The 18,621-nt window shown below is 47.7% G+C and overlaps 1 protein-coding gene across 2 annotated transcripts in view; it reads right to left on the bottom strand.

Moving 5' to 3' along the window:
* Nucleotides 1-18,621, bottom strand: part of Myo5c (myosin VC) — a 71,760-nt gene that overhangs the window by 19,520 nt on the left and 33,619 nt on the right. For both annotated transcript variants that reach the window (XM_076937883.1, XM_076937884.1), the window contains exons 13-26: nucleotides 18,188-18,313; nucleotides 17,229-17,312; nucleotides 14,869-15,003; nucleotides 14,149-14,246; nucleotides 12,813-12,899; nucleotides 11,394-11,505; nucleotides 10,637-10,848; nucleotides 8,204-8,369; nucleotides 7,811-7,957; nucleotides 7,151-7,315; nucleotides 5,947-6,040; nucleotides 4,904-4,967; nucleotides 2,182-2,362; nucleotides 25-118 (exon numbers count right to left, since the gene is read on the bottom strand). In XM_076937883.1, the coding sequence (XP_076793998.1) occupies nucleotides 25-118; nucleotides 2,182-2,362; nucleotides 4,904-4,967; nucleotides 5,947-6,040; nucleotides 7,151-7,315; nucleotides 7,811-7,957; nucleotides 8,204-8,369; nucleotides 10,637-10,848; nucleotides 11,394-11,505; nucleotides 12,813-12,899; nucleotides 14,149-14,246; nucleotides 14,869-15,003; nucleotides 17,229-17,312; nucleotides 18,188-18,313 (1,765 nt within the window). The remainder of the gene's footprint in view (nucleotides 1-24; nucleotides 119-2,181; nucleotides 2,363-4,903; nucleotides 4,968-5,946; nucleotides 6,041-7,150; nucleotides 7,316-7,810; nucleotides 7,958-8,203; nucleotides 8,370-10,636; nucleotides 10,849-11,393; nucleotides 11,506-12,812; nucleotides 12,900-14,148; nucleotides 14,247-14,868; nucleotides 15,004-17,228; nucleotides 17,313-18,187; nucleotides 18,314-18,621) is intronic.

Genomic DNA, 18,621 nt, shown 5'->3' with positions numbered 1-18,621 from the left:
CTAACCAGTCCGTGCCCCGGGTACCTCTCATCTCCCGTTTCTGTGACTGCACGAGTTTTTCCACATCTATCTTCTGGGCCTGCAGCAGCTCTATCTCCTTCTCAAACTCAGAGATGGTCTAAAGCAGAGCCACAAACAAACCCAGTGTGGAGAAAACAGCCATTACACTTCTTGTCAGGCAGGCAGGGGCACACGCCTGTCACAGAGCATATGGCGCCCTGCCGCCTGCATGCAGCTTCCTAGCTGGAATCTTATCTGCTTTCACAGCCTCACAGCCTGCCCTGAAGCAGCTCAACTGGTCAACCGTTTGCAGGTCTACTTGGTTGCAGGAATTAGCTTCCCTACTGTAAAGGAAGAAAACCATTTTTCTTGTTTGTCATGAGAAGGGCAGAGGCCAAACCAGGTAAAATCGCAGGTGAGGAAGGCGAAGGCACTTTCCTAGGAAGCTTTTGTCCTCAGCTAGGCTGAGAGGAGGAACAATCACAGAGGTAAGGGGAGGCTAGGCACCCTGGGAGGATCACCAGGGACGGTTTCCTATAAGCATCTCTTCTTGTTAAAAGGGATTGCACCCACCACTGTTCACTCTGCAAGCTCTTCTCAAGGAAGATCATGGGCATATATATATATATATATATATATATATATATATATATATATATATTTTTTTTTTTTTTTTTTTTTTTTTTTTCTAGCTAAGACAGATAGAAATATTCTCAGGAGCAGCAGCGGTAAAAAGGCCTCCTCAAATATTCCGTTATTCTGAGTATTGACAGGTCCCAGCTCCCAACGCAGAGAGGAAGGGGATCAGACACTGAGTGCTCCACCTAGACACCTAGCTCTCCTAACAGACCTTGAGTAGAATAAGCCGGGCCCTCATCAATTAGAAAATGAATCTCTGCTGAATTGAAGGTTAAATGACACATTTGGGATCATGTACGCAGCTTGTGGGGCTGCCCAGTCTGAAGCCTTGGTTCTCTTTGTGGTTCTTTACATAGTTCGGGTGGTGTTTACATTTCCTTATATTCTTCAGACCGTATCACAGAGAGCTCCACAATGACGGTTAAGACCTTTGAAAACCAACCTCTGAAAGCATCAGAGGAAGGAAGTGACATCTACTGGTGCCTCACTGCAAGTGCAGGCTCACAATGCCCCAATTTAAGATCAGCCTGGAGAGAGGCCCTACACTTAAGAGCACTGGCTGCTCTTCCAAAGGGCATGGCTTGATTCCCAGCATCCACATGCTAGGATTACAGAGGTGCAACACTCTTTCTGACTTTGGTGTTCTAGGGTTCAAAGCCAGGGACTCTTGTGTGCTGGAAAGGCAGTCTGCTAACCAGGCTGCATCCCCAGGCCTGGCCAGCCCACCTGAGGTCCCTCCTGATCACACATGAGAATTTTGGGTAACAGTATATATGGCAGATGGCAAGAATTTTACTTCAGTACAGGTATTCATAAGTTTATAACATGATAAACAATAAGTCTTTACCTGAATTTATAGCTTAAATAGAAAGTATTCTTTTAGCCAATCTATTTAAATAACGGTATAGTTACAACCTTAGAAAGTTAGAAGCTGACTTTTCAGATATGAGTACACTTTCAGACAGCCCAGAGGCTGGGACTTGAGAGAATAGAGCATCAGGTGCTGTGTGTCTTCAGTGTGTATGGCTGTTCCTGTTGTCTGATCCCTTGGGAACACGGAGATGCTAAAGTAAGGCAGGGCTAGCAGCTATGGGACCACCCACCCATCTGCAGCCCTTTCTCTTTCTACCCTTTCAGCTGCAAGAAAAGAAAGCACCCTCTGTGACTCAGACTCTCACTCCCCAAAGGCTATTTCTAAACACTCTAGGTAAGATGGGGTTATAGGGGCACCTCAGGTATGATAGACACACCTTACTTAGCTAAAGAGCCAAACCATTACCCCCTCCTCTGCCACCCAGGAATCCAAGATAGCCTTGGATAGCCAGGCTACTCAACCTCCTAATTTTGTCTGAATCTGTAAGAAGTGACTCCCTAGCAATGTCTCACTGACTGTCTTTAGAACCAACCCCTCTATGGTGTTAATAAATCTCTTAACAAACAGCCCATCCCAGGTTCCCCTCCCCCAACCCTGAATCTGAGACATTTCCACTGTGTCTGTGTAGATCAAGGGCATCACTGGAGAATCTAGAATGCAGCACATACCTTTGCCTGCTTGCTTAGACGGGCCACCTCCCCCTTCAGGCTCTCAGAGGTGACCCGTCCCTCCTCCAGCTGGTGATGCAGCTGTGACCTCTCATCCCTGAGGGATTTAATTTCTTCTCTCAGAGACGCTATCTGTTTCTCATAGGCTTGTGTTTTCAGCTCAAAACTTTTTTCAAGAAGTCTAGATGGTAAAAGAAGAAAATCTAACTTAGAGTTGTTTTTATAGTCTGAACAAGACAATATACAATATTATGAAAATATTGAGGAGACAGCTCAATGCCAAGGGAAGAGATGGGTTAGGATGCACTGCGGCCATCACAGTAGTAGGTCCTGCTGTTTCTTGTTCTCTTAGTCTAAAACCAATGTCTTAGATCACCCGGTGTGAGAAACATTATGAGGGTCACAGCGCACAGGACAGAGAGGCTGGACTTCAAGTCACACTAGGTGCTGGGGCGTTGTGATCTCAAAGCCATACCTGGGTTCCATACTGTTCCCTGGGTGGGATGTATGTCCCTCAGCAAAGACCTGGCAAGTTCTGGCCCTTCTAAGTTCTCAGGACACCCCTCCCCCACCCCGCCCCAGGGATCTGATTTAGTCCTTAAAAAAAATACAAGCAGAGCATCTCAAATCCCCCAAACTAAATCAGAAATGCTAAAATCCAAAACTACACTACCAATGTGATAATGAAAGTATCTTCCTATAATGTATCTTGGAAACATTTAGGATTTGGGACTGTGGGAGGAGGGGTGCTCTCTTACTGGCATCTATGCCAGGTCTCCAAAATATGGAAAACTGAAACCAAAACCCTTCTGGCCCCAAGCTTCAGATAAGGAACACAAGCAGTGGACCATTTCTACATCCAGGGGTCCTGCCTTCCAAGAAATTTAAGAATTATTTATCCATCCATCCAACATCTATGTATGTATGCATGTATGTATGTATGTATGTATGTATGCATCTATCTATCTATCTATCTATCTATCTATCTATCTATCTATCTATCTCTGTGTGTGTCTACATGTCTCTATGTGTGAAAGCAGGTGTCTGTGTCTATGAATGTATGCACATGTGTACCCCAATGCTTGCACTTTTGCACATGGAAGCCAGAAGAGGGCATCACACCCCTCCGAGTTAGAGATACAGATGTCTTTGGACACCCAGCTTACTTGAGTGCTGGGCTTCAAACTCCGGTTGTTCAGCAAGCGCTCTTAACTATTGAGCCATCTCTCCAGTCCTTGTTTTAAAATTTTTAGAATATATTTTGGCAAAGCCAGGTGCCCCAAAGTGTGTGGAAACTGAATTCCTTGTGAAAAGGTTGCTGAATTGAACAAGTAGTGACGAGTTAAGATGGCAACTATAGACATATGGCCCAGACAAACTTTCCTTATTCTACAGGGTCTGGTCAGACCTGAGGCAGCCCCAGGAGCTCTGTGAGCTTCCTGCAGCCTCACACTGCTGGGATACTGACCCAGAGCCTTGAATGATTTGTTCTAATAGCCCAAAGGAGGAGACATTGAGGAAGAGACCCATGCTCCACAAAGATTTGTTTCATTTCTTTCTGTAGATATTAATAAACCTTTAATCTTTGTAATACCCCCCAAAGTTTTCTCAAGGTGCCAGTAAAAACCAAAACAAAAACTAAACCTGGAGTCTGAGGCACAACAAACCTCAGATCTAAATCCTGAACCTGTTGGGTCTGCTAATACTTTGTGCCTCTGAGGATTGTGCAGGGGCCAAGCATACACAGATAAATGACCAATGGCCAAATGGAGCTGTGAGGAGGCCTAAGCCAGACACAGTTTTGCTCATTTCACAGCCCTGCACAGCCTCACTCAGGCAGGACAGAAGGGAGCTCAGGGTAACCTGTGCAGCTGGCTCCTCAGTCTTTGGAAGTCTTCTTATCCATCTGCTTATCTAGACCATGGTTTTCTGCTAACTGTATAGGGAATCAGTATCTCATCATCCCAGGCTTCCCTGAGATTCTGTTTCCCAAGAAACCTGATAAGAATATTCCACATCTCCCCATCACTCTGTCATGTCCTCCACTTAGATCTATAAAACATGGACTCCTTCTGAGAAAAGGAGCTCAGACTGGAATCTCTGAGAATTAGCAGATGGTTTATAACTGAGATCAGAAGGGGGCTGATGCAACCCAAGGCCATGGGACCAGTGAGGACCCATCAACAGGAGCAGTCTGGACAGTTCAGAGCATGGACATCATTTGAGGCTGTACACTGTAGAACTGAGCCCTTGAGAGTCTAAAAATCTCGCTTCTTAAAAATATCCATACCCTACCTGCCAGGATCTGGATTATACTAGCTGTAAGCTGAGAAGCAAACCAGAAAAGAGCAGAGAATGGATGAGATGTAGCTCTGTGGATGGAGGACTAGTGAGCCCAAGGCCCTAGGATTCACTCCCAGCAATGCATAAACCAGCAGTGGGGATGCACAGAGAAGCAGGGGATCAGAAGTTCAAAGGCTATGTAGGAGGTTCAAGGCTGGCCAGTGATACCTGGGACATGTTATAAAGAAAGGAAAAGAGAAGAGAAGGGAAGAAAAGGAAAGGAGAGGAGAGGGAAGGGGAGGGAATAGGAGGGAAGGGGAGAGGAGAGAAAGGAAAGGAAGGGAGGGGAGGGAAGGGAAGGGAGAGAAAAGGAGAAAGAAATGAGAGGAATGGACCAGCTGAGCAAAGGACATGGAGGCTTGAGGCAAGCATTTCTTACAGTCTTTGCTGTTCTTCTTTCTGCACATCATCAAACAGCTGCCTGGTGAGCTTGTCCATTTTTTCTGTGGAGATAGAACAGTCTTTGAAACAAATCTGCAAGACAATGTCTTAAGTGTCTCACACTTCAGAACCACTTTGAAGGGTTTGTTACTTAGGGGACACAAATCTTCATAAACTAGAGAAGTAGGTTAGGGGCTTCAAAAATAACAACTCTACTAAAATTATCTACCCAAACATGCCATTGGTACCGAACAGGCCATTTTTCAGTTACATTTCTGAGAATTTAAATACTCTTGTGGAAAACTTCACATAAAGAAGTTAGACCCCGGCCTCCACAGCAATCACTCAAGGGTGGTGCAATAAAAAGCATTTTAGTGGGGTGAGCCCCTCCCTGTTCAGACTCCATGTTCCTCCTTAACATCTCTGTTCCCCACTGACTCCAGGGGGCTCAAAAGTCAGGGTGTACCTTCTTGCTGGAACCCCAGAAGTCCTGTCCTAACCTGGCCTACAGGCAGTGACCACCTCTTCTCCTCCTCAGGATGCTCCTCCACTCAGCCCTGTACCCCAGACCTGGTGCCTCTTTAGTCCACATGCTGGGCAGAACATGTGCAAGGTCCCTCAGGCCACTCATTAGGCTCTTACACACTTATGTACACTCATATACACACTCATATGTTCAAAGACACACACACCCATACATACATCTCCACATACACACTCGTGAAGGCTCATGAACACTCTTACACACTCACTCTTACTCATACACAAATTCCCCTATACTCACACTCTTACACAGATATCATCATATACACTCATACACACTCAAACTCTCACCCACTCACACACACATATGAACAACACAGTACACACAAGCATACAACATACTACCTACTCACACTCTTCCTTGGGTAAAACCTCAGGGCTGCTGGTTATGAGGCACAGACAGGGTGAAATGCACACCTTTCATACACACTTATCTCCTTGATGCATGATGGACCAACTACACACCGGAGACCCGATGTACCTAGTGCCGTCGTCTACCTTTCAGCTCCTCGGTCTTCTCTTGCAGCTTCTGCTCTGCTTGCTCTCTCTGCAACTCCAGCTCTGCATTATGCTTCTGCAGCTTTGACAATCTCTAATGACGGGAAGGGACATGAGGAGACCTTGGTGAAGTGTCTGCCACTGGCCCGGGTGTCTTCAACCACACATGCTTGGCTCAGCCAGGGTTAATAGCCCACATCAGCCATAGAATCAGGGACCCATGGGAACTTCAAATCAGACATCAGTCCTCACCTCCCCAGCTGTGACTGACAGCTGACATCTGGGAGAAGAGCCCAAGTCCAAGGAATGTCTCGGACCTCTCTCCAGCTCTGGGTACCCAGGGTAGTTAATTAATTAACACCTTAGTTCACAACATACGGTCAATTCACAGTTTGAGACTGCCGTGACTCCAAAGGGAGGGGAGCAGGGCACAGTCTGTTATTTCAGCCTCTCTTGATGATAGGCCTGCAGGGCTGGAAGCGTGGATGCCTTGGCGGGGATGCCATGACAGGCAGAGCCAGCAAGGGCCACAGCAGCAGTATGGACACCTCTGTGCACCAGGTCACAGAGAGGGCATTAGGGAAGCCCTCTGGAGACTTATGGCTACCAATGTGGGAACCTCAAGACTTTGGAAGGCACAGGAGAACAGACAGTAATGAAAGAAACCCTGTTAGAAAATGCTAGAATGCACCCATTCATGCCTGTGTGGGGCCCATGGTGGACACTGGCCAAATGACTTTACATGAAAACCCTTAAATCTTTTTCCAGACCCCCTTGGTCATTTCTATTTTAAACACAAGAAAACTAAAGTTCAGAGGGTCAGTGAGTCGGCCAAGCTGCACAACTAGCCAGCAGCAAAGTTAGGATATTAATCTAGGACACTGGGGTTTCTCACTAGACCACAGTGATAAAAATCTTCCCCAGATCCTGAGTCACAGGACAGGGAAAGGAGGCCTCCAGGGCCCATGCAGGTGGACGTGACAGAGGGAAGAGAGGAAGCAGCCAGTTGTGATGACTTGTTTGTAAAGGCAGACAGGGAGGGAAGCTGATCCCTTCCCTAAGCCTGGGCTTCTTCTCAGAGTCCAATCCTCTGCGCTCCCTTCTCAGTGCTGTGAAGTCCTGTTTTACTGAAGCACAGGCAACATTTGCCTACTCTGCAGAAACAGGAAGGAGGACCCTGCCCCTCAGGCGGTACGCTCCTGACCTCCTCCACTGTGTCCCTGTATTTCCGGCCCTTCTCTTCATAGCTGTGCCGGTGTGTAGCTGCTTTTTCCAGCTCTGCTTCCAGCTTCTGAACCTTTTCCAGATCTCCAACCCGCAGAGCCGCCAGGCTGGTCAGCTTCTCCACCAGTCCGTGGTTCTCTTTGCTCTAGAGAAAGACTCGGAGGTCAGAGGTTAGTTCAGAGTGGAGCAGCTGCTGCACTCACGCTCCAAGGTGGCATCTGTCGATAGTAGTCACCCAACAACTTTAATGCTCGAGGGTATATTGTGTTTCTCTCAAAAATCATATGCTGTACCCTCATTCATGGACCCAGTATATGACTATTTGAAAAAATCAAACAAAGAGACAAAGGACTTCCTAAGAGGGAACTTGGGTAGCTCTGGTGGCCATGGGGTGGGTCTTGGGTTAGCACAGCTGGTGCACTTAGTAGGTCAAGATAGACTCATAGAAGGCAGGCAAAGGCAGGGGGAAAAGCTACAGCCAAAGCTAAAGGGCTTTGTGTTTCCAGAATCCACAAAAATGCCAGGCGGGCATGGTGGCATGCCTGTAATTCCAGGCACACACACACACACACACACACACACACACACACACACACACACACACACACAACTGTGTGCATAGATGCATATGGATGCCTACCTGATCCTCCAGCTTCTTCTGCAATCGCTGGACCCTGTAAGTCAGCTGAATGTTGAGCACGAACCTGCGGATGTTCTGGAATCTGCGCCGGGCCAGCCATGCCCTCGCATACTTCTGAAGGATCACTGCCTTGTGCTCCTGTAGCAACTGGAGAAGGAGCTTGGTGAAATGGCAGCCAGCCCGACCTCCTGTTTCTCCCTCCCGGTCCTTCATCATTCAGAGAGCCAGCCCTGGAACACTCGAACAGTGCAGATGGGGAGTCTCCCATCATTGACCCACTGAGCCTTCATCCCAGGCAAACACCCAGGGCAGTGAGGATACCACTCTCTCTCACCAGAACCCCTGCATTGAGGAAGACACAGTGAGGAAAGGCAGCCTAAGTCCTCTCCATACCTTCCGGTACTGCCTCCTGGCCAGGAAGCCCCTGGTGTATGCCTGGATGGTGATGGTGGCCACACGAATCAGCTGGTACAGGTTACGGACCAGGTAGCCTCGGCAATGCTTCTGGAGGATGATGGCTGCCCAGGCCTCCTTCAAAGCAGTGGCAGTGATGGCCTTCCTTGGGTGAAGAGACAGCAGTGTGAGTGGATGGCCCGAGCCTCAGCCTTCACCATGAACCAGAGAGTGGGCAGCACCTTTCAGTGACGGGGGTGGGAGGTTCTCATGTTCTTACGTCTCTACCATCAGATAGTTCATTCTGATGCAACTTCAGACCTGTCTGTGCTTACCCTGTCCTCAGTGTGGCACTGAAGTCATGTGGCATCCCCTACACAGTGTCTGCCTGCGCCAGTTAATGCACAGGTGCACTCGTGTGCATAGGTGCACAGAGACTGTGAGGACGAGACAGTGCCCCAGAACCCCACTTGCTCATTCATCCATTTGTGGGAGATGGGTTGGAAGCTGCAGATCTGGAGCTGGCAGACTACAGTCTGAAGGTCAAATTGGCTGTGGCTGAGACCATCAAGCCTCCGGTCGAACACACCTGGAGCTGGTCTCTGGTGAGCTCCCCAGAAAGTTCGCGAGCTGGACATTTGACCCTGCTCGGTTTGTGATTGTAAGGGGTGGCCTGGTGACATGGCCTCTGAATAGCTCAATATGAGTCAGAGCCAAGGGGAGTGGGTTTTATCCTTTTTATTCTTAAAATTTATCTCTTTATGTGTCTGTGTGAGAGCATGATCCGTATGCACAGGTGCATGGCGCATGTGCACATGGCAACCAGCGGAGAACGCGATGTTCCTACTCTCACTCTCTGCCTTATTTACTTGAGACAGGGTCTCTTGTTGAACCTGGAGCCAGGCTGGTGGCCAGCAAGCCCCAGCCATCCTCCTGCCTTCCTGGTTCTAGGCATGTGTGGACAGGCCTAGCTGTTTTTATATGGTGCTTGGATACAAACTGTTCTTAATTGTAACACTTAATTGTTACACTCTCCTGTTGTGGAGAGTCCTGGTGTTGCTTGTATTTTGATGCTAATTCTGCTTTCCTGGTTGGGGCTGCGGACAAGGAGTGAATCTGCACACAGGTGTGAACCTTTTCCCCACCTTAACTGGTAAAATAAAGGAGAGCCACTGATTGGGGAGTAGAAGGGAAGGTGGAGCTGAATAGTTTGTAGGAGAAGGAGGAGAGGAGGGGAGGGGAGGGGAGGGGAGGGGAGGGGAGGGGAGGGGAGGGGAGGGGAGGGGAGGGGAGGGGAGGGGAGGGGAGGGGAGGGGAGGGGAGGGGAGGGGAGGGGAGGGGACGATGGAAGAGCAGGTGGTGGAAGGAAAATGGAGCAGAAGCGCTGGCCTGGAGAAACCACAAGTTATAAGGGATCTTATAGATGGAGAATAGAGTAGTGGTAGATCTGCCCAATCTAGGCGTGCAGCTTGTATTCATATTAGTTGAGTTGTGTTTTCTTTGCCTGGGCTTATTTGGGTTGGAGATTTACGCAATACTCTCCCCTACAGAGCCATCTCTCCAGCCTTATTTACTTACCTGGAGAGTCTCCTATGAAGTCTTGACTGGCCTAGTGCTCGCTATGCAGCCCAGCCTGGCCTCAGACCTAGCCTTTTCCTGACTCAGTCTTCTGAGTGCCAGGGTTACAGGACATAGCACCAGACCTGAAGAGAGTGGATTTATATACAGGGAGGAAGCCCCACGCACTTGGTCCCTCTTCCACATGGCTGTTTCTGGCCACTTTCTCAGTCACACTGTGTTAGCAATAGAGGCCATTATCAGAGGTTGAAACAATTCGTACTCCAAAACTGTGATCTGAACAAATTTCTTTTCTTTATAAAGTGTCAAATCTCAGGCCCTTTCTTACAGCTATGGAGAACAGACGAATGTACCTGCTTTCAGGCTATAATGGCAGAAGTTGAATCAGAGATCATGAACTGTTAAGGCCTCCAATAGCTATTATCTGGCTCCACAGAGAAAACTGTGTTAATGTCTGCCTAAAGCATAGGCTCTTCTCGTCAGCATGTATGGAGGGGAAGGAATCCATTAGGAGGGAGATTTATGAATGGCCAAGAAATATAAGTAAAATAACCATGAAGTAATCTATATATAATATTGTAGAAGAAAGAGAAGTTATCCTTCCTGGGAAGAGCTGGCACACAGAAGAGGCCCTTCTCATATCCAGGCTCATGGCTACCGGTGGGGACTTCTGACCCACACCTATGTCCATGGAGCAGGAGAAGGGGCCTTGTCTTCAGCTGCTCCTCCGCTTGGGTACATCGATAGCCAAAGCCCTATGATCTAGCTGCTTTCCATGGGTGCAGCATACCCCACAGTTTGTTGACCTGGGAAGTAATTGGTGTAACCCCAGTGCCACCTTCCTCGTCCACTTACCTCACTGTCTGCTGACCCCGGAAGTACTGCTGGATTGTCAGGGCAGCTTGCCTCTCCCGGAGGAACTTCCTCCTCTGCAGCCAGCCCCGCACATGCTTTTGAATCACAATACAATCCTGCCTCAGTTTATCCAAGCGGAGTTTCTCTAAATAAGCCACTTGTCCTGCTCTGAAGAAAATTTTGGTTCTACCAAACTGGAACTGGTTAGAATCCTGGAAGAGAAGAAAGATATCACAACAAAATAAAGATTTTTTTTCCAATTTGAGAGAGTCAAAAGATTCTCAAATCATTGGTATTACTTATGCACAAGGCAACCCCCCCTAAAAAAAAACAAAAACAGAATCATAGTCTAGAAACTTCTACTTCAAAGTGCATCTTGTTTTCTGTCCTGGTTTTGGGTTCAAGTCCCTGTCCCATTTCCTGGTCATCATAGCTTGCCATCTTCACACCTCTATGTCTTGACTGTCATGGCTTGTCATCTCCTTTCCATCCTAACTCATCACCTCAGCAATAATCTCAATCCAGGCTGAGCAACACGAGCGCTTTGCTGGGTTACCACCTCATCTGACCATGTCCTGTCAGATGGTATTGGATCATGGGAGGATGGTTGTGGAATCCAGGGTTTGGATCTCCACAGGAGATGCCTGCTGTTAAGGGATCTTACCACAGGAGCCATGCCTGCTGCTACCTTAGTAGCACATGAAGGGATACATTTGGGAGTAATACTGCTGCAAAGAGCTCAGCATGCAAGACCAACCTGGATGAGCCTGTGCAAAACCACCTTGCACACCTCCTTCTTATCACTGAGGGACAGCTCCTGCTGGGTCATGAGGATGCCATAGCGACTGTAGAACTCGAGGTATGTCCACCTGCAAAATTGGAGAGAACCAGGCAGGTGTACCAGGGAGGAGTCTCTTCATGCAGTAGACTGTGCTGCCCCCACCCCCACCCTCACAGGGGACACGGCGGGGCCTGCTCTGGTGACCCTCTCTGTGTTATCACCAAGACCACTTAGCATGTATAGCTTCTCTGTGAACGGATTTAACCAATCCTCCATCCCTCTGACCCTCCTCAGCCCCCGTCCTGACAAGGCAGTTGGGATCAGCTGTGGCAGCTGAGATGAGGGTCTGGGGTGCTGGTACCTTCTTGAGATACACACAGCACTTGTGTCACAGTTTGGACATTACATATTTCCCAAAGACTCGGATGTGGAAGGCTAGGTTCTTAGTGCAGTGTTCAGAGGTGAGACTCTTGAAAGAAGTTTGAATCGTGAGGGTTCTGGCCTAACTAATGGATTACCGCAGGGATGAAGTCTGAATTTGATGCTATGGGGTAGGGGGTCAAAACCAGGAAGGACATAGGGCTGAGTTAGAGGCAGTAGCTCACTGTGAGTATGGCTTTGTTCTTGGTCCCTTCTTATCCCTCTGACTGCCTCCTGCCTCCAGGGAGGTGAGCCATTGTGGTTCATGCATACCCCTTGTCATGCATGATACCATGCCCAGAAGCAACAGAGCCAAATGGCTATGACTACAATCTTTGAAACCACAAGCCAAAATAAGCGTGTCTCCCTTGTCTCCTTGGTGATTTTGTCACAGTGAAGAAAGATGGGTATTTTTCACCTGTCTCTCTCCCACAATAACATACATTACAAAATGCAAACACGTGAATGAGGACTGCTAGGTCCGAAGTGGACCCCCAAAAGGCAGTGCCATTTGTGGTGTCCTAAAGGATAGCCTGGGCTCAGCTCAGGCTGGACTCTGGAGAAACAGAAGGATGGCTACCAGCTATCCCCGTAAACAAAAATGTAAATTCAGTGTTCCTTAGAAATCTTGTGAAGCAAGTCTCTGTTTGTCAGGAAAAGCCATCCCTTCCCTTATCTGCTGGCTTATCTGAGTCAACCATCTCCCACAATGGGCATCCAGGTCCTGTTTAACTCAACTAAGTCTGTGACAGAGAAAAGTTCCCACACGAGCCCCTGGGCTATTTGGTTCATACCCACCTCATATGTACCCACTGTTTGCTATTCTACACACACATACACAATCACACGTTCGATTGATTCCCCAAACACACACACACCACACCAGTTTGATTCCCCATGAATAAAATAAACTTTCTACCAATGGGTGTGGTTCCCTTTGGTGGCTTCTCTGTGCTCTCACTCACAACAACCTACCTGGAAGGATAGCTCTGGGCACTGATGTGAATTGTTTCTAAAACACCACAGGCTCGCAGCTGCTGGACAATCCGTTTGGAGTCAAACCTTAAAGCAATTTTATAATGTGTCAGGGCCTTGTAGCTACAGAATGAAGCAAACCATGCGCATAGGGAGGCTTGGGTTTCAGGCTCCTCGGCAGCAGGATTCAGCCCTGTTGTCCCTTCACCCCCAACACACACACAAAGCACCAAACACACAGATAGAATGTTCTGGAGTGGCCTCTTTGTGAAACAGCCTAGAAGCTGGGGATGTAGGCAGGTAGGGAAAGGAGGTCTAATGGGGGGTGACAGGGAAAAAGGACTACCTTGTGGGGGAAAGTATGTACCAGCCAGGTAAGAAGATATGTGTGGGGTAACATTCCAGCCCCCATCCAATGGAGGGGTGCCCTTTACAAATTACCCTACAGTGGCTTGGGACAAAGGTCTAAGAGTGTTAGTTGCCCACAGACACACACTCACAAACACATACCCACAAACACACACCCACAGACACACACCCACAGACACACATGCCCTCTGATACACACAGGGAGGCTGGGTCCTGGGTGTCTAAACTTGGCTAGCAGTTATTTCAAGCTCAGCCTCTTTGCTCAGCCCTGGAGACGAGGTGGTCTAACCAGAGAAACGGTGCCAATTTGTAAAAGGCAACCCTGCTTGAACCATTAAAGAACCCAGAAACCAGAAAGTTCATGGGAAAGCTCAGAAAATTCCAAGATCTCGGTGATTTGAATGAAAAAAGACTCCCACAGGCTGTGATTTTTGTTGTTGTTGGTTTTGGTTTTTTGTTCATTTGTTTTGAGACAGGGGCTTCTCTGTGTAGTCATGGCTGTCCTGGAACTCGCTCTGTAGACCAGACTGGTCTCAAACTCAGAGATCCATCTGTTTCTACCTCCTAAGTAGTGGGATTAAAGGCGTGTGCCATCACTGCCAGACATGACTTAGTCCCCAGTTGCAACCTGTTTGGGAAGGTTCTGGAACCTTTAGGAGTTGGATGGAGCCTTGCTGGAGGAAGCACGCAGTGTGTGTGTGTGTTGGGGGGGGGGGGGGCAGGGGTGCTTTGAGAGTTTATAGCCTTGGCACGTTTCCATTTGCTCTCTGCTTCCTGCATGCGAATGGAGATGGGAGATCTTAGCTCCTTGCTCTGGCTGCCTGCTGTCTCGTCTGTCTCCTCCGCCATTAGAGAGAGAGTCTCCCTTTGGAACCCTTAGCCCAAGAACTTTCTTCCTTAAGCTGCTTTTGGTCATGGTAGGATGTCACTTTTGCAGGACTTTCCTTTCTGTGATAGGAATACTTACTCAAAGGGCATTTTCTCATCATTTGGCTTGATGCACCGGACGTAGTGGGGTGTGGTGGCATTGAGGGTTTCCATGAGCAAGGACAGAGAACTGCGGAACTAGGAAGCAGGGCCAGAGGTCAGAGGTTACTCTGTAATAACTTATTGCCTATTGCAAGACAAATAAAGATGGTCAGTAAGAAGAGGTAACTGTGGGGCTGGAGAGATGGCTCAGTGGGTAAGAGCACTTGGGGCTCTACTGAAGGGCCTCAGTCCTGGTCCCAGCACCCACATTGGTTGGTTCACAGATACCTGTAACTCTAGCTCCAGGAGATCCAACACCCTTTGCTGGCCTCTGTGAATACTTGTGTACGCTACACCCCAACACATATACATATACCTATACACATAAAGAAAAGTTTTTTAAAATTTTCTTTTCAAAAGAAGAGGTACTGTCACACAAGCATCTGTCAGGGAAGGCTTCGAACTATGACTGTGGCTTACAGGTGCATTCTACCTGACCAGGGTTCCCTGGCAGCAGAAAACTAATATAGCATATGACTATTCACAGGTAGGGAGGGGCACTAGGATGTGCTAAATTGAAGTTAGGAGTTTAACAGATGGTTTGGAAGAGGCTTGTTGTCTGAAGCCAGGCCTGGGCGGTGGGTCTTATGGTCATTGTCATCTGGCTCCCCAGAGCCTGGCCTCACTGGTGACCATCTCCCACCTTGCTTGCCTGTACCTTGTTCCCAACTGTGGTCCGGAAGTGCTTGGTGTTCGGCTTGATGACCTGCTTTGCAGACTTGACTGTGATCATTGCCCCAAAGGGAGAGGATGGAACAGGGCTTTCTTGAAAAAATGCGGCACAGAGATGAAACTGGAAGGGAACAGGGAGGGTTTAGTATCTCTGCCAGCACAGACCCAATATACAATCATGGCAGCTATCTATGTGAGAGGGTCCAGGTGACGGCTCCAGCCACCTCCACAGCCAGAACTCCGTTGTGTAGGGAAGGCCTCTTGCATGGTGATGCCCATGGCTTCCTGGGACTGGGAGAGAGAAGACAACTGCACAAGCGTCTGTATGCATGCACTGCTCTATCAGGAAGAAGAGACAGCTCCTGCCCCTACTGGGCCCTTTGGCTTAGTTTCAGAGCCCAGCAACCTCTCTCTACTTACAAATCAAAGCTCTACTTACAAATCAAAGCTGTTATCCGGCCACACCCTGTTGACAATGTTGAACCCATATCCTTATATCTATGTGTATATGTGCATGTTTTTATGTATAGTGTGTCTTCATGGGTGTGAAAGTGCATGTACACATGCAAGGTGTTGCACCTCAAGAACACTGTCTACCTTGTTTCTGAGACAGGGCCTCTCATGGAGAGTTGGAGCTTACCCGAATCAGAATACAGGAAGACCAGAGAGTCCCTGTTTCTGCCTCCCCACTTGCTGGGGTTACATGTGTGTACCACTGTGCCTGGCTTTTTTTTTTTTTTTTACATGGTTCTGGGACTCAGATTCAAGCTCTCATTATTGTATGGGAAGCACTTACTGACTGAGCTAGCTTCTCAGACCTTTTTGGTTTTTGAGGCAGGGTCTCACTGTGTAGCCCAGGCTGACCTACAGCTCGTTATGAATATACATCAGGCTGGCCCGGGTCCTGCCTCTGCTCTCTCATCTTTATTTGCTCCTCTTTTGGGGGCACCCACACTCTGCTGTGCATCACTTGTGTCAAGTGTCTGTCTTCTGTTGCTCTTCACTCTTGTAAAGAGGATAACGACCTCTAAAGCAGAGCCCTGTCCTTGGGCAGCGATTGAGTCTGGAGTTCCCACCTGTCAGCTCAGGAGACAGGCCCAGTCTGTAAGACATCTTCTAGACAGGACCCTGGGGTAAGCTTGGGGCTAAGTAATCAGCAAAGGAAGTCAACTAATTCTGCCAGAAGACGTGAAAGGTTCGAAGGCCATGTTTCAACACAGAATGCTCCCCTGCGAGCCACCTTGCTGGGTGTGGCCTTTGTTTATACTCATCAGGGCAATTGTCTGGGCTCCTGTAGGGAACTGTCAAAGGATCTGAGCACTTTAAATAGGGGACTGAATCTCCTAAAAGAAGAAATAAATGTAGACCAAATGAGTATAAAATGAGGGCCTATCTATGAAATACTTTCTTCTTAAAGTTTTATCAGGAAAGGTTTGAAGTAGCAAAGAAAATGGCCACAAGGCATTCATCTGGAGATAACGTTCATCACACCAGGCAATGGATCTAGAATCTGATGTCCAAGGCCGCATTCCTTATACTTGGTTTGATTTTCTTTCTTTTTCTATGTGTGTGCAGGTGTGTGTGCGTGTGTGTATGCCTTGACATTGGGTGTGTCTTCGGTCATTCATTGCCTTATATTTTGAGACGGGATCTCTCATTGAACCTGCAACGTAGCAACTTGGCTACTCTAGTTGGTCAGCCAGCCCCAGAGATCTGCCTGTCTCTGCCTCCTCAGTGCTGGGACTATAGGCAAGTGGTTTTTGTTTGTTTTGGTTTTTGCTTTTTGTTTGTTGTTTTGGTTTTTGACATAGGTGCTAAGGATCAAACTTAAGTCCTCATGCTTGTGAGCTCTCCCCAGCTCCTTGGTTTTAGATTTCTTTGAGTGCCATGGGATCCTCACACTGCTGTGTATGTGTGAAGGGACATGCCTTCCACTAGAATTTGGGTGCCTCTTGGAAGACTTGGTCATCAGGACGTGGTCATTGCTGTGTCCCCAGAGGTGAGGGACTCTATAGTCTGCCCTCAGCTAGTGCCACATTCCTGAGAGTCAGTGAAAGAGTCAAATGTTATCTGTGCTTTCCCAACCAGCTGTGTTAGCTGTCCCCTTTCTCTGTCATCTACATTATACAACTGACAATTTTTCAGATGCTAAAACATACTTTAGCCCCATTCCAAAACAAATAAAATGTGGTACATGGATATACTGAAATGTATTGGAAAAAGAAGGAAATAAAAACCACTTTGAGGTGCCATTGTTACCCAGGTGCTCCTTTCTCTGCAACTCTATTCTGTCTTGTGTCAGGTACACAAAGAGCAGCAGCCTGTGCCCCTGGGGACCCTGCCAACCTTGCTTGCTCTGAGGATTTCAACCAGCATGTCATAGACAGTGTCTCTGTTCTTCTCCAGGAATCCTTCACACTGGTACTCCACCTGTGCAGAGAGAGGCCAGTTACCCCAGAGGCCAGAGCACGAAGCATCAGGTACAAGCCCGTTTCTTCTCTCCCCTTCTTTTCTTTGTACTACATGGGGTCAATCCCAGGGCTTTAATGCACTTAGCATGTATTCTACCACCTAGCTACACTCCCAGGCCCTCTTTTGTGTGTGTTCGTATTTTTAGGTCTTAAGCAGTACATATGTCCAGAAATGAACTCAATCTGGACTACAGAGATATTTCTGGTACTTAGATATATGCCAGCATTCCCCAGGAACTTGTGAGTCAAGTTTTGTTTCTTCAGAGAAAACTCTGCTGAGCGATCAATTGCCTCAGTTTACCTGTCGTGTTGGAGCTGGTTTCTGACACAAACCCCCAGGCTTGCTCCAGCTCACAGGCTTCTCTTCCCCAGATACTTGTTCTTATAACCTGCTATCTCTTCTATTCCTGCTCTAGCTATCTTGCTATCTCGACACCTCACTACTCTCTCTCTCTCTCTCTCTCTCTCTCTCTCTTGCTATTTTCTTGCTATCCATCCACTATTTCCTCCTAATATTCTCCCTTCTCTCACTGTTAGCCCTGGGCATGCCCTGTCTGCTTCTTCTACTCTCTGCACTGGACTCTTCCAGATGCCTTGGGATTTTTCTCTTTTACCTGCAATAAAACACCTTCCCCTGGTGGATTACAGATGTGTGTCACCATGCCTGGTTTGTCTTACAAAGGGATCTGGGGATTGAACTCAGGTCCCCATGCTTGTAAGGCAAACACTTTACTGAGCTGTTGTCTCCCCAGCTCCCCGCAGTGGGACTTGTATCCAACCACACAAGAAAAGTTCTGACCTGGGTATGGCACGTTGGTCAAGACGTCACTGTACCTTGTCAGCAAAATGTTGGATGATGAAGGATGAGTTTGACATTCTAGGCTTCTCGAATAAAGAGTTCTTGTTGATAAAATTGTTATACAGCTTTTGAAGCCAGTTTTCGTCAGTTCCATGAGGCAACTGGAAGAGAAGGCAAGGAAAATCTCAAATACGGAAACAAGATGAAACAAAATGGCTAGAGGAGGAAAGAAGCTGATTTGGGGGCACCAAGGTCATCTGCTGCTTCAGTGAGCCACTGCAAGTCAGAGGACCTTCTTTCTCAAGGCCGGTGGTTCTCAACCTTCCTAATGTTTCAACCCTTTAATACAGTTATTCATGTTGCGGTGACCCCAACCAGAAAATTATTTTTGTTGCTATTTTAGAACTGTAACTTTACTATTGTTATGACTTGTAATGTAGATATTTGTGTTTTCCAATAGTCTTAGGTG

This window comes from Arvicanthis niloticus, chromosome 7 (genome assembly GCF_011762505.2).
Source record: "Arvicanthis niloticus isolate mArvNil1 chromosome 7, mArvNil1.pat.X, whole genome shotgun sequence".
NCBI classification, from domain to species: domain Eukaryota; kingdom Metazoa; phylum Chordata; class Mammalia; order Rodentia; family Muridae; genus Arvicanthis; species Arvicanthis niloticus.
This window is presented reverse-complemented; position numbering and strand designations above follow the sequence as displayed.